General features: G+C 44.8%; 1 protein-coding gene across 2 annotated transcripts in view; it reads right to left on the reverse strand.

Moving 5' to 3' along the window:
* Positions 1-877: 877 nt before the first annotated feature.
* The window catches only part of INTS9 (integrator complex subunit 9), an 83433-nt gene continuing 58717 nt past the window's right edge, over positions 878-25593 (reverse strand). For both annotated transcript variants that reach the window (XM_030555177.1, XM_030555178.1), the window contains 6 exons: positions 20819-20990; positions 17755-17879; positions 15845-16012; positions 4805-4903; positions 2950-3087; positions 878-1351 (listed from right to left, as the gene is read on the reverse strand). In XM_030555177.1, the coding sequence (XP_030411037.1) occupies positions 1175-1351; positions 2950-3087; positions 4805-4903; positions 15845-16012; positions 17755-17879; positions 20819-20990 (879 nt within the window). In that variant the 3' untranslated portion in view covers positions 878-1174. The remainder of the gene's footprint in view (positions 1352-2949; positions 3088-4804; positions 4904-15844; positions 16013-17754; positions 17880-20818; positions 20991-25593) is intronic.

Consider the following 25593-nt stretch of genomic DNA (forward strand, 5'->3'; position numbering starts at 1 on the left):
TGGGCAAGCACATGCTTTGACAAACAACAGAATCTGCCCGTTTTGGCATTCTTCCTATGGTTTTCTGAACTCCAAGGAAATACAAAATCCCGTTAGAAAACAATGGTGTGAAATGTGATAAACTGGCTGCTTTCAAACGTGGCACTATTAATTGAGTTTAGACCCCCACAAGCAGGAGGGAGAAGTTTCATAAACCCTGACATGAATGGAATCGGTCAAGTGATTGTTAGAATTTCAGGCCAAGATTTCTGAAAATTAAGGCTGACGAGAGGTTTTCAGAAGGACCAAACAAGAGTTAAGCACAATGGGAGCGGAGTCCTAACTCCTTTTTGTGCCTGGGAATGTCGCCCTCTAAAGTGATGCTGTTAAGTCCATATTTAGGCACCCAAATAAGCACTTTGATGGTCAAAGGAGCTCAACTTCTCTGAACTACCAGTGACTTCAACATGAGCTGCTGCGGGCACTGACCTTTCAAGGGCGGAGGGGAAATCAGGGTACTTCTTTAAATGCCTAACTTCAAACCCAAGAGACTAGTTTTAGGCACCCATTTTTTTTTAAATTGGCTTCAAGTGATGATAAATATCCCCCCGTCCCACCCCATGCAGGGAATGAAAACGTGACTGCAGCATGGTGCAAATGCAGAAAGGATCAGAAAGTAAAACTGACTGGTTTAACTGGCCAATCAGAGCAAAAGGAAATAGACAGCACATATGGTAAAAAGTAAATAACTTACACCCTTCCCCTTCCACCCCCCCTCCAGTAACGAGTGCCACATGGGCAGACTTCTGCAATGAGCTTTCTCAGGTAGATGATCAGGGTCCATGGTGTTAAGAGTAACCCGGGACAGCTGTTTGTTTCTAGGTAGCATTTTCACCTGGATGAAAACATACAGCATATGTTTTATTTTGCAATTCTTACCGAAGGGCTCTAAACCCAAATTTACAGCAAGGGAATTGGTTTGAAAGGTTGCAAAAAGTTGGTTAAAATTATTTATATATAAAATACTCCCCTCTTTTCCTCATGCGGAAGAAGTTTTCTGCTCTTTATGAAATCAGAGCAGCACTCTCTGCGTCTCCCCCAGGGGAAGCTGTTACATTTGCTCTGGAGTTTTTCATCTCACAGGCCTGCTTTGCTTTCCTTGTTCAGGAGAGGCTGGATCTCCGTCGAGGAAGCACTAGAATTTCTGAAGGAATTTGAGAACCAGGTCCCGCAACTTGACCCGGAGTGTTTCATCATTGTCGCAGATGATGTGTGTTGAATCTTCTTCTATCTGAATGAGGGTTTCTGCCTCTTGCAAGAGCACAATGTGTCCCTTTGCTGTGTCCTCTACCTTCACATCACTGAAACCATGCTGCAGATGGGGATTGGGGAGAAAGAGTACTCACACTTAGAATGAAATATTTGGGTGTGGGGGTTTAAGGGCCATAAAAGACACAGCTCTGCACTCAAATTCTGTAACACCAAGAAGTAGTAGGATTGAAAGCTACTGTACGTAGCAAACTGCTTTGTAAGCATTAGTTATAACCCTACTGAAATTCCTGCGATAAAACACTGAGGCTATGTCTACGCTGCGCACCTTACAGAAGCACAGCTGTGCCACCTCCTGCCGACAAAATAAAACCACCTCCAAGAAGGGGTGGTAGCTTTGTTGGCAGGGCAGCATCTCCCACTGACAAAGCGCTATCTGCATCGGGGCTTTTAGACACTAAAACTTCTGTTGGTCAGGGAGTTTTTTTTTCACACCCCTGACTGGCAACAATTTTACTGATGAAAGCGCAGTGTAGCTATAGCCTAAGTGTTATACCCATTATATAGATGGGGAAACTGTGATACAGGGAGGTTAAAGCCAAAATGTGCAGAAATGGTAGCTCATTTTGGGTGCCCAACTTTAGACAGTTGGGGCTTGATCTTCAGCGGTGCACTTCATGTCCACCTTCTTGACTTCAAATGTAGCTGTGGGAGCTCAGCATCTCCAGCAGGGGGAAGGGAGGGAATCAGGCCCTCTAGGTCTCGCAAGACATCCCCCAAAACCAGAGGCACCCAAAGTTAATCGGCCCTTTTGAAACTTTTGGCCGAAGTGACTGCTTAGGATCACACACCAGGTCAGCTGCAGGTGTAGGAATAAAACTCTGACTTCTAGTACTCTGTTCTAACCCCTAGACATTGCTCCCTTCCCTACCAGTACAGCTCTGTTCTGTTCTCACCATAAACAACCTCTCCCCTCCTCCACCAGCTAAACACCTGGCTCTTTCAGGAGTGGAGACAAGGAGGACACCAAGTGCTCCATCAATGCAGTAACTTTAATTGCTGCTTAGTTCATCTGATAGTTTTTTTCCCCTTCCACACCTCAGAAACCAGTGGATTATCTAGAACACGCATTGCGATGGAGAAAGAGAGAGGAAGGAAGGTTAATTTGTCGTGAGGCTTCCTGCATTATTTAAGGCTGTCAGTTTAAAAAGCACTGCGTTAGCAGGGATCCCTTCTGGGGCTATGTGACGCTACGCTCAACTCCCGTGGCTAGACACCATTACCGAGGTGTCTGGAGCACAAAGCCGGAGTTCAGAAAAGTTCTATATTTTGGTGGGGGACAAAGGTATTTGAACAGTGAAAGAAGAGCAAAATGAGACCCGACAGGCCATCGAGCCTCCCCACCCATGAGAGAGCAGGATGACCCCTCACAGTCGCATCCTGCAGTAGTTTGTCCAATATAGTTTTAAAATGACGGATAAAATGGGGCTTCCATCACTTTCCTTGGGAAGATACTTCATAGTCAGCAGAACCCCCACCCCCATATTCAGGGTATCTGTTATCGCCTCCCTTCATCCTGTTCAGTCTGTTTATATCCCTCGGGCCACTGTAGACAATCCCCTTTCCTGCTCTACACTGGCTTTCTGGGCTCTGGGAAAGTCTACTTGAACCTCCATGCTGCAGGAGACATAATGTTATTACCTTCTCCAGTGTCTGCACAAACTGGTCCATGGGAATGGAGCCACTCAGCAACGGCTTCAAAGGTTTGCATTCCGGCGCGTCGTCACTCACCCGCTTTCTCTTCTTGCTAGCTGGGGGCTGTGTGGGTTTTGGAGGGGGCTAAAGGCAAGAATGCACAGTAAACAGACCAGCTGAAAAGCTTATTACAGCATTAGTAACCTGGGGTGCACGCACGCAAGAGGTGGCGGGGAGGGGCAGACTCTTACCCTCACTGCTGAGAGGGAGTGTTGTAGCTCTGAAGGGAAGACAAGGAAACTGGCCCTGGATTCCACTGCCTGCCATCACTGGCGGGCCAGGACCTTCAAAAGCAATTACCAATTTTGGGTGCCCATCTTGAGACACCGTAAAGGAGAGTGCTGAGCACGTGCTCTTGCAGATTCAGGCCTCGAGATTTAGACCATTATTATTGATTTAGCACCCATAACAGTCTCAGTGCTGTACAAGACAAAACGAGGCCGTGCCCACCCTGACGAACCTCGAAGACACACACACAAGTCAGGCTGCACTGGCAAATCCCGAGTGAGGAACGAGCTGTTGGGAGTTCTGGGTGTTAACGGTGTCATAACTCGCTCCTCACTGGCATCACAAAAGTCAACCTCCGAGGAGGGATTTTGCATAGGCAGGCCCTGGAAAAGCATTCTCTGGAGCTGTTGGAAAGCTTGCCCAAGGAAGTACGCCAAGTCATGCTGGGAAACTTCCGGCTGCTTCTCTGGCAGGGAGGAAGGGCGCAGAGCAGCCCAAATGCCACTGCCCCTTTCCCAGGAATGGAGGAGGAAGCAGGGTAGCCCCTGAGCTGCTGATCTTCTCTCAGGCTCAGAGGGGGGAGAAGAGCGGCCCACAAGCCCCAGCTCCTTTATGAGCAGGAGCAGCTCAGGAAGCAGCAAAGGTTCTCTGCGAAGAGCTAGGGCCTGGCTTTCATTCATTTGGACATTGCCTCCCTCTACAAAGCAGCGCTGTGGCAGCTGCAACACTGCTACTCTTGTAAGCCTGAATGGGGATGGATTCTCTCCCCAGTTGAGCACTGGAGAACCTCAGTTCACAGTCTAACCCAGGGGTTGGCAACCTTTCAGAAGTGCTGCGCCGAGTCTTCATTTATTCACTCTGATTTAAGGTTTCACATGCCAGTCATACAGTTTAATGTTTTTTTAAAAGGTCTCTTTCTCTAAGTCTATAATAGAAAACTAAACTATTGTTGCATGTATAGTAAATAAGGTTTTTAAAATGTTTAAGAAGCTTCATTTAAAATTAAATTAAAATACAGAGCCCCCCCGGACTGGTGGCCAGGACCTGGTTGTGTGAGTGCCACTGAAAATCAGCTTGCGTGCTGCCTTTGGCACGCGTGCCATAGGTTGCCTACCCCGGTCTAACCCCAGTGTGGTGGTGCATCATCTGCCCCTAGGAGAACAGAGCATTTCATTCACTTAGGGGACAGGGCTCCCCCCCGGCAGTGTTTTAAGGCTGTCTACCTTCTACTCCATGACGTCCACTGTGAAAGACTGAATGATACAAGTACTTGTAGTAGGCACAGACACTAATGTGATTTGTGGCCTTTCCTTACGAATAATCCCTCTGCTCCTTTTATTTTATCTCAGCTAGGCGCACAGAGATTTGGAAGCAGCTCACTTTCAGTTCTGCATCGGATTCATCCAGGAGTCCAGCCTTGCTCATGCGCACTAGGAGAGAGCCTCTGACCGCATCTGCTGCAGTGTGGGCACAGGTGCTAGTTGAAGAGGTTGCCACATGGGAAGAGCTGGGACCCAGATGCCAGGGCTGCCCTGTGTATGGAGAGTTTCCTCCACTCCCCATCATACCGTACCTGAAGCACATGCTTGTTGTCTTTGGTATGCAGCACGGCAGAAACGGTTGCTAAGGAAATGCCAGGTTTAATCTCCAAGGGCACCAGCGAATCTGCAAGCTGAAGCAAACAAAGGATTTTGTTTAGCAAGTGATAATCTCTAAATTCCAACCAAGCCAGCTGCGATTTAAATTGGGAGTCTGATGTTTTTAACATGAACTAATGAACTGTAAACACAGACCAGGGTGCAATGACAGAGCACTCCTACCTGGCATCCCCCCTCCTCGTCTCTCTCCCCTTCTGCGGCTCAATGCTATTGACTTTTGTATCGCTCTCAGAAGTGGGTTTTCGGTATCCAGGGGAAACTTTTATGAAATGGACAGTTAAAGAGACACCTAATTTTAAAAAGCATTAGCTACGTTACTGACACCTTTGATTATTAGCACTCAAAGTCTAATTTTCCATTGTTCATGCTGTTTCTTTACATCTTGGACACTTAAAAAAAAAATCAAAATCAATCAGTTTCACGTTCAGGTTCTTAATGTCCAGACTGCAGAGTATGGAGGGGAAGCTGAATTTGTTTGGAACCAGGTTATTAAAGTGCATGTAAATGCTTGTGTTGCTTTTTGTTTTCACTCAACCTCTAGATTTGGGTCTGAATTTCAGTCAACAGCAACCCTTTTAAATACGCATTGCCCACTAGTTTTTGGAGGGAGGATGTGGCAGTAAATGCTCCATGGTCAGCATTGTGGATGCGGAGGTTTGCAGAAGATGGGCAACTACGAAGTGACATGAGGAGCAAATTTCAATCACCCACTCTAGCCTCCAGCTGGCCTTTCTCTTTAGTCACAGACTGTTAAACTTTCTCATTCATGGTAAATACCAATTTTTAAAATATGATCAACATGTCTCTGGCCCCAGGTGCAACTTTATAAAGCACCTACATATTGATATTCATATAAAACTGTCACCGTCTAAAGAGATGTCCCCATGCCATCTAAACCCCGCGGCCTCCCCCGGGCACATCTCTGCAGGGGAAGTCTGAGCTAACTGACAGGCCTTACAGAATGAGCAGGCAGACTCAGGACCTGCCAGACCAAGGTGGTTGAGGAAATTAATTCCTGAGTTGGGAGATTGGCCAGCAGCCTCTAAACATACAAATCCAGGACCTGTGAGCACAAGCATCTTGATTGTCACATGCTGGTGAGCCAGGCAGATAAAAAGAGGTATGCCAGACCCAAGCCATAAATGTATGTAGGAGGTCAGAACTAAACACCTTGACTTGCACGAGTGAACTGGAAGCCAACGCCATCCTTGGAGCACAGATATTATAGGGTCCCTGCCACAAACAGCACAAAGTGAATGAGGATTTATATGCTGCATCCGCTGACTTTTCCCCTTAGTTTTCAAGGGTAGCCCCAGGAGAGGACACTGCAGTCATCCAATGTGGAGGTATCAAAGGCATGGATGGGAGCTCCTGAATCTGATGGAAAAGGCTGCAAACTAGCCAGCCCATGATGGCTAGTAGTGTTCTCTGTATTCAGAAGCTGTTGGGACTCCAGATGGTGAAGAAAGGTAACAACAGGTAAGCACAACCATTCCCTGGAAGGAGCAGGGATCGACTTCATTATTTACCCATAGTAGTAACCCCCATATCCCATGCGATATCACGTCAGCCTCCCGTGGACAGAACCTCCACTAGATTTCTCTCATCTGAGCCTAGTCCTCTGCTCAGCATCCATGATTGGGGCCAGATTTTGAGAAGGACTTAGCATCTAGGGTGCCGAGCTCCCTTGAAACTCCAGCCACTCATTTCCATGCCTAAGTGGGAACAGAGCTCGTTAGAAAGTCGGCCTCTATAGCCAAGCATCTCCAGTACACTGATAGCAAGGGAACACAAGCGGTCTTGCCGCTGCCACACGCTGTTCACATGCATTAAAAAAACAGGAGGAGGATCTCCATGCATTTCATAGAAATGGGGATTATTCCCAGTCCAGGCCCAGAGGGGTTAATCAATGCCTTGCTAGAGATCACACGGCAAGTCCACGGCAGAGTTTGGAATAAGAGCAGGGGACTGTCAAACCACTATACCATGCCACCTCCCCACAGTGCAAGGAGGTGGGTACTATATACTTTCCTCTGGAAGCAATTGCTGCAAGGATGTTATGTGATTGCAAGTGGTAGAGGCCGTGATCCATACAATTCTGAACAGAAGCGATGCGTGGGATTTCCAAAAGCACTTGGCATTGGCCTGACCCCACTCCCAGTGAAGCAATGGGAATTTTACCACTGGCTTCAATGAAAACATTTAGGCCAACGTTAAACATTTCTGAAAATCTTACCCAGTGTCACTATTAAGAGGCAGCCCATCCTATGAAGAAATGTGAGAACACCGGCTTAAAAAGGGATGGATCAATGTTTTCCACTGGAAAATAATAGACACGCATATAGGCCTCAGTAGCAAAATGTAAAAGAAAAGCCGTACGTTGGCAGTCACAGCTTTAGATCTGGCCTCAGAGCTAAAAATAGCTATACTTGCAGCAGTGTAACGCATTGCACTTTGAAGGGATCGAAGGCACTTTCTCTCCCTGCCCCTTTGCACTGTGGAATCAATACAGAACTGGCTCTAACAAAGAACACAATGAAAAGTGACAACTATTGTAAAGGAAGAGATTCTTAAATCAAAGGAGCTGCCTTGTATGAAAGTTCTAAGAGTGCCTCTTCTGTCACTGCAGCACTCTGCTATTCCACTCTGTTGAGTATTAAACACGCGGGGACAGTAAATCGCAACCCTTGAGCCATTAACAGTCAACGACGCTCTGCAGTAGCCATTCACTTTTACTTTCTCTACGATACCGGCTCACCTTCCATTGATCGAGAGTCAGCTGATTCTTAGTATGGAAGCTCAATGACCCAAACCGAAGGTTATTACGTCACATCCAAAGATGCAACAAGAAGGAAAGTTCTACCTCCCAGTCATTACTTCAACCCTAGCGCCATGGACTAGCATTGTGGAAGCCATGGAAAAACACACACAAACACTGAGCACTAGTATTACACTGATCAGCCCCCTATACACAGATGAGCACTTCTGTGGTGTTACTAACATGAAAACACTGGTAGTGTTGTGATTTCCTTCCATGTTCCTATTGCCGGAGGCCTGTGAAGAATCAGTACTAGCGAACCACTGAGGATTAATGTCATCAACCTTTAGATTGGGAGGTGGCACGTTTGAGTGTGGTTTTCTGCTCTTTTAGTTTCACACTCTTTACTTCTCTGTTTTGGTCTGTTTCCATTTTAACTTTTACCATAAAGAATCAACTCCTAAAAGAGTAAGATTGCCAGCGTTGTGCCAGAGTGCAGCCCCGCGAATTAGGAGAATTGCAGAGAGATTTGTTTTTGGAAGTGTCACTACTGTGATTTTTGCACATAGATGGCAGTGTAAGTCCTTGTAGGGTAAGTAACTTCTTAGCAAACACTGCTGCCGAATCTCTCGCTTGGGATTGTATTTTCCACAACTGAACACGATCTGGCATACTAAACACTGCTGATGGCCAGCTACAGTTGTTGGCATGGAAGATAAAGGTACATGGAGGCTGAGGGTCAAATCCTAAATCTTTACCTAGTCCTTTCTCAGGCAAAACGGTCATTGGACTTCAATTCAGGCCATGCACTACCTTTAGTTCACAGGCAGAATCCCACTGAAGGCAATGAGGGGCTGCACAATGACTGAGGATAAAATGAGTCTTCTGTAGTAAATTTTTAAGCTAGTTACTGGCCAATCATTTCCATTTCCCCACCCACCCACCCAAGTGCCAGAATTGTAGCTCCTGAGTTCAGATAGGCACAGGGCCAAGATACTCCCCAGGGCCAGTCTGTGCACAAGACATGCTTCACACAGCCTTTTAACCTAGAAGTTGAATCCATATAAAATTAGCATCCTCCCTAATTGGTTATGACTACATTTATAGGCAACTTCACTTCTGTTGATAATGAAGGCTTGGTTAGGCCTGACAGAAGCCTGCTGTGATTTAATAGTTTTACACATGTAACTTTATGCTGTGCTGTAAAACATCACAGATTAACTTCTGTCTTCTCCACAAACATGATTAAAGTAACCACATAGCTAGAAGAAACTGGTTGGGATGAGCAGAAAACCTGGACTGACCAGGGAAGGGAGTTAACAGAAATGAAAGACTAATGCATAGATATAAAGAGAGAGAACAAAAAGTTATCAGCTGAAGCTGTCTATTGTCCAGCGCTGGAGGGGACTACAGTGAGAGTGTCCCGAGGTGCTTCCCACTTGTGAGAAACTGATCGTTACTTCCTAGTGTTTTCCCCTCTATAAAAGGATTTGTTAGACCCCGCTGGTGAGTGGTGAATTTCAATCTAGTACCTTCCCCTTTTATCCCATCTTCTGCAGGTGGAACAGGTCTTGGTCTAAACAAGAGAGCACGCAGGAAGGTTTAGCCAGAAGGGATAAAATTCAATGGAGCAAGGTCTGAGCCAGGCCACACCTTACTGATCCCACTCTCTCTTTCAGAAGGAAAAGGGAACCAAGGAAGAGTACAGCTTGAGCCAAATGGGTCCAGTGTGGTGGGACCACACAGCAGCCTGCTGAGTCCCCAGGAAGGGGAGTTCATCTAGGGCTGGGGCGCCCCCCAACCAAGGCCAGGGCCCCATTGTGCTAAAAGGTGCACACACATCCAGTAGCACCAGTCCTTTCCCCAATGAGCTTTACAATAGAAGAATATTTTAAAAACAAAACAGCCCTCGTTCAATTAGCCTGCTGCCAAAGTCATGTGAGAGGCATCATTGTTCAAATTGTAATTAAACTGGAGTCTCACTGTTTGCTCAAAAGCTACTGTTCAAATTTCTCTGTTTGCTCCAGAAGATGTTTTCCATTCTCCGGTGAACAGACAATGCTTAACCAATTTTCAGTAAGCTGCCTTTTTAAAGTGACATGCAGACGCTCAAAGGAACAGATTAGTTAAACAAAGCAAAAATGCTTCCATAATACTCTGGAGAGTCAGCTCTAGCCTTGTGCGACTGGAGAGTCAAACACTCACTGAACAAAGGCTGTACTAAGTGTAAATCCCATTCACATCTAAAAGTCTTACTGGGCAAGATTTTCCTCTCTGTTACAGTAATCTCACTGCACAGTAACGCCACTGTCCGCCCTTGATTCACACCTGTGTAAGAGACCAGAATCTGACCCTAGAAAGGTTAGTGAAGATTTTTTCGGGTGGGGATGTGGAGGAAAGCGGTTTTAACAGAAAGCCTCCTTTCATCACACACATCACTGAAGCCATTCTGTTGCTACTGGGACCATGACGACTCATGGGTTTTTCACTTTTAACAAGAGAGTTGAGGAATCAGGAGACAAATCTGGACACATCTCCTTGTACAGTTTGAAAGTCTGTGGAAGTTAATGTACCAGAGAGAAAGGAAATTGGCTGACAGACACTCACACGCTAGTGTTGTCCGGAGCAGGTTTTAGTGTTTGTTCTTTGGTTTAAGTTGTGTTTTGAAAGATAACAGGCTGGGTTCACAATGGAGCAAAGAATCCTGTGGCACCTTATAGACTGTTAGTGTATAAGGTGCCAGAGGATTCTTTGCTGCTTTTACAGATCCAGACTAACACAGCTACCCCTCTGATACTGGATTCACAATGTTGATGCAGAGAGTTGTACAATAGCCCTCCCTGTGGCAGTCCAGCTCCCACACAACACAGGGTGGTGGTATTCACCACCAGACAAGCAGGTGGTGTTGCCACTTACACCGTTGCTTGAGATTTTCCACCATACAGGGACCACCGTTGGTGTGATTTTGGCCCCAAATGGCCCTCCCTGCAGATGGGGATGTTGCAGGCACCATCTGACACTGAAATCTTCCACATGTTTGGGAAGCCGGCATAAACCCTGGCTGAAATAGGTAATTCATCTGTGCAAGGGGAAAACCTTTCCAAACCAACTACTAATGACTCCTCTGCATAACAAAGGAGCAACACACTGGTCTCTTCTCCAGGATCATAACGGCAGGGGGCTATGACAACTCTGAAAGGTGGAGTGGGGGCAGTTCTCTGGGATGTTAAGTGAAGTGGGGGGAGGAGTGGGGGTGAAACAAATACATGCCATTGCATGCAATTTCCCCTCCTCCCAGGTCTTTGAAGATTATAATGATCCCTAAAGATCAGTTATACTAGAGGGTATGGCTGATGATACGGAGAAGGAGAGATTACACTCTTAGAGATGTCAAGGATTTGCATAGCCTGAATGAGTTGTGGTTAGTGCCAACAGGCATCCATCCTTATTGTGAGACTCAAAGGTCAAAGACTGCATGGACCAGGAAGACAGAATTCGATTTCCATGTGGTTGTACTGGGTCCTCCTGGAGGTATGTTGGCAGTGCAGGGGGAGAAAGTTAACTCCTTAGCAGAGGCACGTGTTGTGTGGGTGGCCAGAGAATTCAGTCTTTAGCATTGCCAATTCAGCACCTTTCACCAGCATTACATTCATTTAAAGAATGAACAAAATCTTTTCTATGCTATTTTCTCTTAACATTTCAGTGCTGGTGAAGGATGCCCTATTGACAGCCCTTTATTAGTAGGGTTTTCTATTGAGTTCACCACTGTGGTATCCTGGGGTGTGATTTTATACCAATATAGTTAAATCTCTCTCTCTCACCCCCATCCTTCCCTCATGTGGACACAGCTATGCCAGTAAAACACTTTTACAGTGGTACCCCTTGAGGAGTTGTACCTCAAACTATACTAATTTCTAAACAGATACAGTTAAAGCAGTACAAAAACTGCATAGAAAGCCCCAAGCTGTGACAGCGGGAGGAATAGACGCCAGATCTCCCAATTCCCACCTAGCACCTTAGCCCATAGGCTATCTTTCCGCTGGAGACTGAAGCCCTCTCTCCACTGGTTAACAGACAACAGAGCAAGCTTCGTCACATCTCACCCTAACTGTACTTCCGACCTGACCTGAAGGGACCAGCTCTAGGGATATGTTGGGAATTCAGTCTCCATGGCCTACTCAGTTTCTTGGTCTTGGTTGAGGCTGCCAAAAAGGGGATGAGTTTTGTTGGTACTTTGACACTAGCTCAATCATTTCAATTCCCCTTCTTCCTCTCTTCACTATTTTCCCCACGGCTGGTTGGAGAGTCTCATTGAAGAGGCTGGATCCTTCTCAGGGAGGTCAGCTGCACAGTGTAAGAAATATACTGCACAGGCTGTGGTACCACACAAGTGCCAGGTAACAGACTCGATGCTCTAGGAGGTCCTTTCCAGAACTATCTTCTGGGTTCCTATTTGGACCCCAGACTGGGTGAACTATCCCTAAAGACCAGTTTATCCATCCCATTGGCTCTTTTCTGTTTACAAATATTCTGCAAAGAATCACGCTTCCCAGAAGCCAGGCGTGCTTCAAAACTACGACAGATGTTTCACATGAACCTATTTCAGCCTCAGCACTGCTCATGAGGAATTGGCTCCAAGCATTTGGCAGTCACGCTTTAAAACTCAGGGTGTTCCGATTAGTCATGGAGGACGTTTCCATGCCCTGAATGGACAAATAGCTTTGAATTAGGTTTCTGGTGTGACTAGAAGTTTTATACCTAGTGTTATTTGATGGAAAAGAAAAATGGTGGTTTCTGCAAATATTCTTGCCAATAAGCCTGTGGGCGAGCATATTCTAGGAAAACAAACACAGCTGGCATCTCTCTCTCTCTCACACACACAGTCATCTGGACTCCATCAGCAGAGTATTTGAGAGCCTCACAAGATTTAGTGAATTCACCTTCCCAACATTCCTGTTAGGGAACGCAGTGCTATTACCCACGTTGCACAGAGGTGGAACTGAGGCACAGAGACACTAAGTGACTTGCCCAAGTTGACCCAGGAAGTCTGTAGTAGAGCAGGGACGTTAACGTTTGTCTCCCAAGTACCAGGCCAGTGCCCTAACCAGTGGGCCATCCTTTCTCTTTCTGAAAGGAATGTATTTAGAATACAAGAATTGTCTGAATAATGTTTTTTGCAGGATTTACTCTGCTGTTAGCCTCGCTGTTTTCAGAGACAGGTGATATTGCCCTGGAGCAGAGCCAGGCCAAGAAATAGGTACCACTCAAACCCTCAGGCTTGAAGGGAAGCCCCAGGACTTAAACAGTAGAATTTAAATGCTCTCTAGGTCTTGACCTGGCTCTCTGCACAGGGGGTGAATATCACCATGTTAACACAAGATTTGTTTTGGTCGCAACCCTCAACACACGTCACCTTTTACTAGCCCTAGCTTTAACAGGATCCAATAAATATGCAAATGACTTCAACAAATCCACATGCCACAGTGACGTTCCATCTGAGACTATATTTTTCAATTAAAAACACATCCTCAATTCCAGGGATAATCTCAGCAGGTGGTTGCGTACTCATAAAACTGAATTCAGGCACAAATTGGATAAAGATGATGTGGTGCTGGTAGGAGCTTGGCTTATCTCAGTTTGTTACTCAAGTACAGCTCCTCATGTAGTTCTGCATCCTGTGTTAATACTAAGGGTATTGTTTTTCCTCCAATGAAAAACAGATTTTTTTTAATCCACTGCCATGGGGCTATATAGTCTGCTTGTAAACAGCCTCACCTTTGATCCACAGACACATCTGTGCTGATTGTATTGTCAAAATATTTTAACATCATGCCTGTTAGAATACAAGTCACTTAATATTAAGAGTACGTTTGTGCATAGTTCATAGGATTAATACATTATTAATCAATGTGACAGGCATAAGTAGTATTCATCTGGAATACTGTTTGCGCAATTCTGGTCTCCCCTGTTTATGAAAGATAACTTCAAAATGCAACAGTTGCTGAGAAGGGCTTCTAGGATGAAATGTCGGACTGGAAGGGACCCTTGATAGGTCTTCTATTCCAGTCCCCTGCACTGAGACAGGACTAATATTATTTAGACCATCTCTGACGAAGTGTTTGTCTAAACTGTTCTTAAAAACCTCCAATCACAGAGATTCCACAACCTCCTTCGGTAATTTGTTCCACTACTACCCTGACAGTAAGTAAGTTTTTCCTAATGTCTAACTTAAAACTATCTTGCTGCTATTTAAGCCTGCTACTCCTTGTCCAATCCTCATTGGATAAGGAGAATAATTTATCATCCTCCTCTTTATAACAAACTTTGACATACTTGAAGACTTATGTCCCTCCTCACTTTTCTCTTCTCCACACTAAACAAACCCAATTTTTTCAATCTTTCCTCATAGGTCATGTTGTCTAGGCCTTTAATCATTTCTGTTGCTGTCCTCTGGACTTTCTCCAATTTGTCCAATCTTTCCTGAAGCATGGTGCCCAGAACAGGACACGGTGCTCCAACTGATAAGGATCAGTGCTGAGTAGAGCGGCATAATTAATTACTTCTCATGTTTTGCTAACAACACTTCTGCTAAAACATCCCAGAATGATGCTCACTGTTTTTCCAACTGTATTTCATTGACTCGCATTTAGTTTGTGATCTACTATAACCGCCAGATCCTTTTCTGCAGTATCCCTTTCTAGGCAGGGATTTCCCATTTTGTATTTGTGCAACAGATTATTCCCTTCCTAAGTGTAGTACTTTGTGTTTGTCCTTAAAAGAGGAGGCTTAAAGAGCTTGGCTTGTTTAGCCTAACAAAACAAATGACAAGGGGAGATATGATTGCTCTCAATAAGTACAGCAGAGGGGTAAACCCCAGGGAGGGAGAGGAATTATTTAAGTTAAGGGCCAGTGTTGGCATAAGAACAAACTGGCCCTCAATAAATGTAGGCTTGAAATTAGACAAAGGTTTCTAACCATCAGAAGAGCGAAATTCTGGAACAGCCTCCCCAGGGGAGTAATGGAAGGGAAAAATCTACCTTGTCTCAGGACTGAGCTGGAAAAGTTTATAGAGGGAATGGTCTGATGAGATTACTTTACAATGGCATATGGCCCATCTGGGACTGCTATTAGCAAATATCTTCAACAGGGGAAATGGGTCACTGATTTGGAGGGCTCTATAGAGAATTCTTCTGGCTGCTGGGTCTTGCCCACATGGTCAGGGTCTAACTGTTTGCCATAACTGGGGTCAACAAGGAATTTTCACCCAGGTCAGAATCACAGAGACCTTGGAGTCCGGGGCAGAGGGGGCTGCCTTCCTCTAGTGTGGGGCACAAGTCACCGGCCAGTTTGAACTAGAGTAAATGGTGGATTCTCTGTAACTTGAAGGCTTTAAATCATGACTTGAGGACTTCAGTAACTCTGCCAGAGCATATGGGCCTATTACAAGAGTGGCTAGGTGAGGTTTTGTGGCCTGTGATGTGCAGGAGGTCAGACTAGATGATCATGATGATCCTTTCTGGCCTTAAAGTCTACGAGCCTATGTTTGATGGTTACAAGCAACCAATTAATTTATTGGACTCTAAGACCGTTTACTGACTCATCATTTGTTAACACTAAATAAGGGGTTGGACTAGATGATCTCCTGAGGTCCCTTCCAACCCTGATATTCTATGATTCTAAGCCATTTGCTAGCATGCCTTATCATGGTTTCACAAGAGAAGCAGAGGGTTTTTCTAGCAAGTGGTGAAGGAGACAGAAGCCAGTAGCTCTGTCAATTCCCAGCTCTCTTTCGGACTCACTGTGAGACCTTGGGCAAACCACTCAGCGTCTCAGTGCCTCAGTTTACCCATCTTTTAAATGGGGATTGTAGTTGGCAACCTCACCGGTGTTCACAGAGGATTAACATATGTGTGACGTGCTTTGAAGTGTGACGTGCTTGCAAAGGATAATCAACAACATTTTTAGCTTTCCCACAGTGATTCTGTCAACTTTAATATATTCACACTGTGAACACCCTCTTAGGAGTAGCTCTCATTCTAGCCTTCTGCTTAGTGGGAAGTGCTTTGCACCTTCATATGCAATATAAGTCATATGTGCAACACCTTTCTGTTTGAAGAGACTACAGACACAGAGCATCAGGACCAATGTGGTGTTAGACAGCAAGGGGGCAGCATGCTGTTTTCCTTTTGTCACTCACTTCTGGCATGATTTCAATCTTCTCATAGCGCCGCTTGAATGGGAGAGTCAGCACCTCTGCTCTGCGGTATGACATTGCCGGCGGCTGGCAGTCTATCATCAGGTCTGTGCGATGGGACTGGGTGGGTGGAGGCTGAGTGTACTGCTCTGGACAAACCACATGGAGAGGCTAGAAGAGAAGAGAAGATGGTAGTGAAGACAGACGTCCAACCGTCAATGTGCACTGGCCTAGGAGGTATATATAATGCAAGTACTGACACTGCAATTACAAGGTTTGCAACATAGTTGTACATTAGTTGTATTCCAGCAGCATCCAGACACCCTTAATCAGGATTGGAGTAAGAGGTTCAGGATCAGGACAGTCTACGTTATGTTACGTGTTGTACACAGCCTAGCATAACGGACCCTGACTGGTGTCCCGAGGCAGCATCTGAATACAAGTAAATGTCAATAGTTATGCTAGGTGCTGTACAAAACTGAAGACAGTCCCAAAAAGCTTTCACTTGAAATAGGGACAAAATACCACAGGTGGGTGTAGGGTGACCAGACGGCCCGATAAAATCGGGACTGTTCTGATTTTGAGGAGTTTGTCCCGCGTCCCGACCAGAGTACGGTCGGGACACCATGTGTCCTGATATTTTGTTTCCTGGTTTTCGGTGGCAATTCGGCAGAGAGTCCTTCAGTCGCTGACAGTCTTCGGCGGTATTTTGAGGGCAAGGCTTATTACCCACCACTGAAATACCACTGAAGACCGTCCACAACTGAAGGATTCTCCACCGAATTGCTGCTGAAGTCCCGGACGGGTGAGCGTAAAGAAAAGAAAAAAGAAACGCCACTCCCTCGTCTTGTGACGGTCCCGATATTTTCCCCTTAACATCTGGTCACCTTAGGTGGGTGTAGAACATAAGAGAGTGGAGGGTGGGAAGACAAAGGTGACAGGAGGAGGAATATATGGTTGCATATATAGCCAAACGGACCATTTGGAGGCTTCATAGAGAACTCATCAGAGGAGGGCAACATGGAAGAAGCGACCAATGGGATCTGCCATCATTCACAGAGTGAAGGGGAAGCTCACAATGCGAAGAGATGATTGGCTAGGTTGTTCTTTCACAATCCCTCACACTATCCTGTGTGTTGGATGTGTTGAAGAGGGAGCCAATAGAAGAACCCAACAGGAGGAGGGGTGGGGATAACATGATTGAAGGGATGAGCCAGGAAGAAAAGTTTAGCAGCAACGTTTTGAATAGAAAGGGGTGGGGTGAGGTGAGGTGGATGCCGGGAAGACTGAAGAGGAGACTGTGGTAGCCAAGGTGGGAGATGTCAGTCTGAAGAAGAGCTCTGGCAGTCTGGCCGGAGAGAAAAAAAGGAAGCAGCAGGATTTGGATATGGCCTGGATGTGAAGGCCCAAAAACTGCAGTATCCGTATCAAAGAGGAGGCTGTGATTATAGGCCTGAGGGACCAGGCAATGGTGGAGTTAACTGAAGTTGATGAAGCTGAGGGAACCAAGCACACTTCGCAATTTTGGGACATAAATACTTATCACACACATCCAGGCCATATTTAAACAAGCAGGAAAGATTCAAAGGGAAAAATGATTGCGTTTATAAACTGCCAAGAGGCTCAGTCTTGGAAATGTGTGATGTTTTCTGCTACAATACTGCTACTTTGCATAGTGAGCCATTAAATGTTTGAAGTCCACTGTCTGGAGACTGGTGGCCACTTTGTACACATTTCAGTGCAGCCTATTAGAAGAGAAGGCATATGCTGTGTGTTCTCTTCTAGAGACTTGGCAAAACAAGAAAACAGAAAGTCATTTCTTTAATATAAAGATCATCCACAGTGAAAGTATCCATTGGGTGGGTGGGTGTAGGTGTATAAATATAAAGAGAAAGCAAGAGAGATTTCATTACCTGGACTTCTTTGAGTAACTTGGACACCTGAATAAAATTCAGTCTCGTGTCGATGGGGCAGTAAACGCATTTCATAGCCAGAGGTTGATAAGGAGCCAGTGCATCCAGATAAGAAAAGTCAGGCTCTGGGAGAGGGAAAAAAATGCAGAAGATATTTGATGTCTCAAGAACAAAGATTGCCCAATTCCTCTCCCTATTACCATGTCCTAGTCTAGACAAGCCGTCATTTGGCAATGTTAATTCACTTATGGATTTCTCTTTTTTCCTCCTAGTTATTTTCAGTTAATCTGATGAAAATTATGCCCACAATTAGTCTTAGCTCAATCAAGCAACAGAGCAGCACCATTTCATCTGAAAGCATTATTGCCTGATTTTTCTATAACAAATTTAATCAAGACAAAAACAGCATCTCTTAGTTTTAATCAGATCCTAAAAAATAAGCACAATTTACCATTTTTCAGTATCACAGACCCACCTGAGTGGCCTGATTTCTCAGCCCGACAAAAATCCAACACAAACACTTCATATTTCAAGATGATTTTGCATAAGTGTCACCTTCAGCAAATACATTTTCACCATTTTCCTCATAATTACTCCTTTTAGTTTAGGCTGGGTGTCAGTATTAGATTCATGGAAGAATAAGGAACTATTCAACAAATATTCTACCATAATCCTAGTGGATCTGCAGAGAACTGGACAACTCAGGACAGCACACAATAGAATGGGATATTTATCTTTTTTACCTCCAGTGCATTCTAGCACAGGTGGTAGTGACTGAAAGCTGCTGTCATCAGATGGCTGTTCTGCAGCTTATGTGATTTTTGGTAGTGACCTCAGACCAGTTTCGAGGGGACAGGTGCTTCCTCACTAAACCCACAATGGCTGGTACTAACTGGCATCCTTGTTGGGCATGTACTTAAAGAGAGTCAGAAACCTTCCACCAACTTCCATCACACTCCTAGGTCTTGCCTACGCTAGTAAAATTCAAACCCATAGTTTTCCACCCGGGTAGCAACCGCGGAAGTGTAAGTATAGCCATGAGGCCGATTCAGAACAGAGTTGGAGACATGGTGATAAAAACCCAAACAAACACACACCCAACTCTTGTGGATTACTTCCTCCACCTGTGGAGAACTAGGGCAGGAAATCTGGCAGTGAGGCACAATGCTGGGTTGTGGCTCAATTTCACTGGAGGGACCGCGGGGGGAAGGATGTGGAAAGCTTGCTCCCTCACTGTCTCACCCGTCTGGAGAATAGGCTGTTCTTCGCAGAGCTGTCAGTGACACCCGGACTGAACTAAACTCACTATAACAAACCACAGTGGATGCAATACTGCATATCTCAGGAGGCCTCACGTAGGCTGGGTCAGTGCCAATGCTCACTCACACGCTAAGCTTTGGCCACCAGCTTTAGGGTCTCCTAATAGCATTGTGAAGCAGCTATATAAATAAGAGAACCTGCTCTATTTCATTCAGATCTCAAAATGACTACATTTTAGTACCTGATGGGACAATTGCTTCTCCTTGAAGAAAGGCTCAGAATGAAACACCTTCTCAGTAAGGGCCAGATTCTGCTACTCTTGCTCATGTTGGGTAATACTGTACTGCACGAGTAGTTGCATTAATTTCCATGGGACTACTTGTGGAGTAAGGTACTAATCAACGTGAGGACATCAGAACTTGGCCCCAAATTAAGGAGTCCGGAATAGGCATGAGGTTTGATATTTCCAAATCGGTATGCTGCTATATGGCAGTGTTGTCAGCTATTGGAATCAGAGCTAAAGCAGCTAATGATGTAGTGACACCCAGATAGCATGGAGTATGGTATAAAAATCCACAGCGAGTCACTCAGCAGGGCTCATGCTTTGCTTACAAATAGGCCTCTTCTGGCTTTCATTAGTGACAAAATGTAGTGTCTGTTTAATAGGGGGACTATATTCTGCCTTTCCAATGGGGATACACGTGACCATCTGTAGAGCTGTCTCCTCACCATAGTATCAGGGCACCTTTCAGAGAAAAAAGCGGAGTCTCTAGCACTTTTCCCAGTACAGGGCCAGAACTCTGCTTGGGGCAGGGATGGTGGAACAGCTTTCTCAAGGAGGAAGGCTTTGCAACATTTTCTAATGATGGTCAAACTCTGATCAACTCTGGAAGATTGTTCTCCATAGAGGATGTTTCCTTCACAGCTCTCGTGCTTTTTCCTGGGCTTTGGGATCTGCGTTGTCCCAGAGGAATGCACCTGTCCCAGTAATTCATAGATCACAATCAGCCTTTGACACGGCAGGAGCTTGATCCATTAATTGCTTTGAAAATTAGGACCAAGGCCTTAAACTGGCATCGGAAGCTGACTGGGGGAATGTGGAGGGACTTGAGTACAGGCTTGCTCTCAGTGCCTGAGTCAGGGAGAGAGTAGGCCGCCCCGTTCTGGACCAGCTGGAACCTGTTTATCATCTTCACATTCAGCTTCAGATACAGTCAGCTAAAGTAATCCAGCCTGGAGGTGACAACTCATAGATCACTGTGGCTAGGTCCCCAGCCAGAAGGTAGGAATGAAGTTTCCTAGCAAGCTAGAGGTAAAGGGAGGAATTTTGGAAACTGAGTCGACCTGGTCATCTCAGAGTAGCAAGAAGTCTAAGAGGAACCTTAGGTTCTGTACCACTTTGATGAATAAGGGCTGTATGCTTTTGATGGAAGTTGGAGACAAAGTCTTGGCCAGCTCATCAAAGCATTTCCAATCAGCATCGCTTCTTCCTTGGCAGGGATCAGTTTGAGCTAACTGCTCTTCATCCAAGAGCTGATCTCTTGTAGGCATTTTACTGCAGTACATACAAAGATCTTGCTTACAAAAGGCAAAGACTGGCTATGCAGGGCAAGAATCAACTCCACAGGGCTAACAGGAATGAAATGCAGTATAAATTATTTGTCAATGTCAATCCTGAGAGCCTTACTTGAACAAGCTCCTACTGAAGTCATCATACTGGGGAACAAGGGAGGCCTCGGAATCTGGTCCAACAAGAACGTATGACACACTATCAGTTGTATACTGTGAACAGCACTTCACTTACCTGTAAATATAACAGTGTTAAGGCTAGATTTTCCCCACAGCTCCATAAAGTGCACCACATCCCCAAACCTGAGGGATGGATGTCCAGTGAACACAACGCATGGCTGTTTGAAATCATTGCTGAAGTCTCCATGGATACTGGGATAGTGCTTCAGTTTGTTTGTCTGAATGAGCTGAAATAAAATAATAATGAGACTTTACCAACTTTTCGCACATCTGTGGTCGGCTATTATTATATTATTGTGTATATCTGTATGCTTATGCATATACATATATATACATACAAACACAAACACCCCCAACCCTAATATATAGCTGGTTATTTATAATATATTAATAGACTCTGGGATTGGAAGGGACCTCGAGAGGTCATCCAGTTCAGTCCCCTGCCCTCATGGCAGGACCAAATACTATCTAGACCATCCCAGATAGACATTTATCTAACCTACTCTTAAATATCTCCAGAGATGGAGATTCTACAACCTCCCTAGGCAATTTATTCCAATGTTTAACCACACTGACAGTTAGGAACTTTTTCCTAATGTCCAACCTAAATCTCCCTTGCTGCAGTTTAAGCCCATTGCTTCTTGTTCTATCATTAGAGGTTGAGGTGAACAAGTTTTCTCCCTCCTCCTGATGACACCCTTTTAGATACCTGAAAACTGCTATCATGTCCCCTCTCAGTCTCTCTTTTCCAAACTAAACAAACCCAATTCTTTCAGCCTTCCTTCATAGGTCTCAAGACCTTTAATCATTCTTGTTGCTCTTCTCTAGACCCTCTCCAATTTCTCTCCATCTTTCTTGAAATGCGGTGCCCAGAACTGGACACAATACTCCAGTTGAGGCCTAACCAGCGCAGAGTAGAGCGGAAGAATGACTTCTCGTGTCTTGCTCACAACACAACATACACGGCTCACTCCCATATATTCCATAAGACTTGAGCTCATTGAGTCACTGTTGCAGTAAACAATCTGAGGGAGGTGTGGTCTGGAGAGCTGAGCACAGGACTGGGAGTTATGCTCCTGACTTCCTGTAATACTATTCTGAAAGGTGGCTCTGCAGAGGTTCCCCATGTAGTGCCTCTCAATCATCTTCAGAGCAAAGTATCTTCAGTTTACTGGTAAAAAGCTGCTCCTTCTAGCTGCTGTCTCACTGAACACACTATGGGATCCAAGAGTTAACGATGGTTCTTTGCAGGTCATGTTAATGCTGAGAAATTCTGCCCTGAGCAACATCTGTCACTACTGGATTTAGATGTAACAGATTCAAATCACAGGAAACCTCTTCTGATGAGCCACAAGAAGGAACACACTCCAGCTTGCCCTCTCTTAGCTAGGTTGGCTCTGCCAGACTAAAAGAAATGCAGTAAAAGTTACTTTTTTCCCCTAAGGTCAGCCAGCTATGACTGAATACACACAGGGGGCAGATCCCCTTAGTGAGATGGTGCAAAGTTTATGAAGCCACTTTTCAGAGTAGAGCTTTGTTTTATTTCCTCTGCCTCTGGTTTCTCCATCTGTAAAATGAGGATCTAACTTGCCCAGAGTGTTGGGAGGAGCCTGTATTTAATAAATAAATGTATCCTCCGGGCACAATCTGATTAGATTCTCTCAGTACTTATATGCTCCATCGCCATAGTCTCTGAACACCTTGACTTTCTGAATTGAGGAAATTGCTTTCTGAATAAATTGTTTCATGGATAGTCCATGGTTTAAGAAATTGAGAAAAGGAAACATTTTAAATACATCAATAAAGTCAAAGGAAACATTGGAGTGATTTTTCTTTCCCTGCCAGTCAGTATATAAAAGAACTGGGTCTCTTAATTTAACCCCTCCACCCCCGAACACACAGTGCTGACTGCTGCCAAGCGTAGCAGTCATTCAGGCTGTAGGAATCTGCAACACAGGCTCAAGCGATGCGTTTCCAAAACCATCTGTGCTATTCTACAGAAATCCTGCACAATCCTGCTTGCGAGTGAATGGCACTATACACACCAACTTGCATGCCATGACTTAAAGCCAGAGACCTTCATTCTGGACACTGGTCTCCATTGTACTACATTCAATTTTAGAAGAGAAACCAAGAGGAAGAGTGCGTTAAAATAAGCATCTCGTGGTCTTTCAGTGCTGTAACTCTTGCCTTTCCAGAGCTCTGCTCCCTTTTATTTATCTATTATCTCTTGCCGTGTTATGTTTAACTCAGATTCTAAGTTTCTTGGGGCAGCACTGATCCCTTTTCTGTACTGCTAAGAAACATGAATGCCTCTGCTGTAAAACAACAGCATTTCTTGGGTACACAGGATCTGAACAAGAAATAAAAACCACCATCCACCCACAAGTTCTGGAGGTACCGTATATGCAGGTTGTTATCAAGTTCAGCAGCAATGAACACTGTTTGCAATTGGTCAGGCTAAACCACTAGAGGTCCCTGTAGTCCAGGGGTCAGCAACCTTTCAGAAGTGATGTGCCGAGTCTTCATTTATTCACTCTGATTTAAGGTTTCATGTGCCAGTAATACATTGTAACCTTTTTAGGTGGTCTCTTTCTATAAGTCTATAATATATAACTAAACTATTGTTGTATGTAAAGTAAATAAGGTTTTAAAAACATTTAAGAAGCTTCATGTAAAATTAAATTAAAATGCAGAGCCCCCCCGACCAGTGGCCAGGACCTGGGCAGTGTGAGTGCCACCGAAAATCAGCCCGCGTGCCGCCTTTGGCATGCATGCCCTGGGTTGCCTACCCCTGCTGTAGTCAATGCAATACTGACCCTGGAATATGCAACACAGAAACTTGCCCTCAATTCCAGGTTATGAAAGAAGCCCTGCTACACATTGGACAAATAAGTACTTTCTCCTCTTCTCTCACTTCCACCTTCTCTCCTTTTCAGCTTCTTCTAAAAGGGTTTTCTGGCACAATTTTGTCTTTGATGTATTTGGCCGTTGGTTTGCCTGCCTGCTGCTGCACAGGCAATGTAAAACTACACTCCAGCCCACAAATGGATCACAAGGGTTTGATTGGCAGCACTACCTTTGAGGTCTGATGTACAGGATGGAAACTTCATGCAGGCCCGTCCATTATATTTACCACTTAGGCTCTTGGATCACAGCGAATTAACCACCACATCATAAAGGGCTTATGACTTTCTCTACGTCTTTACAACGTGGAAGTCTGAGGCACCCCACCTCCTGCAACTTCACAATATTGAATTCCAATTCAGCTTTTAAATGGAAAATTTAAATATGCATCCATTGACTGTTGTGGCAGTTAATATGTACTCAATCTTGCAAACACTCCTATAATTAAGGTTGGTAAAGATTTCTGATTGAAGCATTTGGAGTGCAATATTTAGAATCTAAATGTTGCCTCCAGTAATAAGAGCTGGCTGCAGAGCGGCTTAGCAGACAATAGGCAAAACATGTTTTATCCTGTAAATGGCTGGAATCCAATAGATCCTAGAAGGGAAACAGTTCCAAAAGCTAACTGCAGCACATATCAGAGTTATGTCAAAATCCTAAACCTGAAGTTGTAAATCTTGTTTCAGTGGAGTACGTGGGGAATTTATACTCTGGAAACCAAAGTGGATGTGTGATGTGCCACAGAACCAGGGAAAGGCTCCAGGAAAATTGCAATAAATTACTGATAATCCTATGACTGGCAATTATATAATACCTTTCTTCCAAAGATCCCAAATCACTCTACTAGTACACAGATCCATAATCTCCATTCTAATATAAGATTTTACACACAGCACTCAAAGCTTTGCTAAGCACTGGGGGAACCATTAAGTCAGAAGATGATCAAAGACCTGACTTATTTTATCTGCATATGTTTAGATTCATAGACATGTGATGCACTGTAAAATGTATCTTTATAAATGTACGCAAGTTCTATATTGTCCAAGATCATGTGATCATTTAATTTGTTGTCAAGTATCAGAAGGGTAGCTGTGTTAGTCTGAATCTGTAAAAGCAGCAAAGAGTCCTGTGGCACCTTATAGACTAACAGACGTTTTGGAGCATGTTAGTCAGTCTATAAGATGCCACAGGACTCTTTGCTGCTTTTAATTTGTTGTGCAACTCTGGCCATCTCACCTGCACCCTGCTCACTAATCCACCTTCCAAGCCTCTGAGCACCTTCACAGCAGCTTCTTGTGCTTATCATGAGAGCCAGAGATTCTTTAAATGATAACAAATGTCTTGGACCTTGGTTTTATATCTCCAGCACCACTGTATTCTTCAGCACAGTACATAAGAACGGCCACACCAGATCAGACCAAAGGTGCATCTAGCCTAGTATCCTGTCTTCTGACAGTGGCCAATGCCAGGTGCCCTCAGGGAATGAACAGAACAGGTCATCATCAAGTATGGGGGCATTCATTCAGGACTGATTCAAGAAAATGCTACTTACTGAATCCCCACCACTATTCCTTGCAGCATGGTGTGTTTCATGGAGGTCCCAATAAGTAACTGACTAGGCCTGCTCCAAGTTGCGATATCTGAGGGGGAGGGATAGCTCGGTGGTTTGAGCACTGGCCTGCTAAGCCCAGGGTTGTGAGCTCAATCCTTGAGGGGGCCACTTAGGGACCTGGGGCAAAATCAGCACTTGGTCCCTGCTAGTGAAGGCACAGGGTGGACTCCATGACCCTTCAGGGTCCCTTCCAGTTCTATGAGATATTTAATATATGGAGATATACCTATCTGATGAAGCCATGGCCTGAGGTAGTATGACTGCCGGCCATACATAAAAACATTAGAGACCCATGAGAAACATCTGTAAAA

This window comes from Gopherus evgoodei, chromosome 3 (assembly GCF_007399415.2).
Source record: "Gopherus evgoodei ecotype Sinaloan lineage chromosome 3, rGopEvg1_v1.p, whole genome shotgun sequence".
Lineage (NCBI taxonomy): Eukaryota > Metazoa > Chordata > Testudines > Testudinidae > Gopherus > Gopherus evgoodei.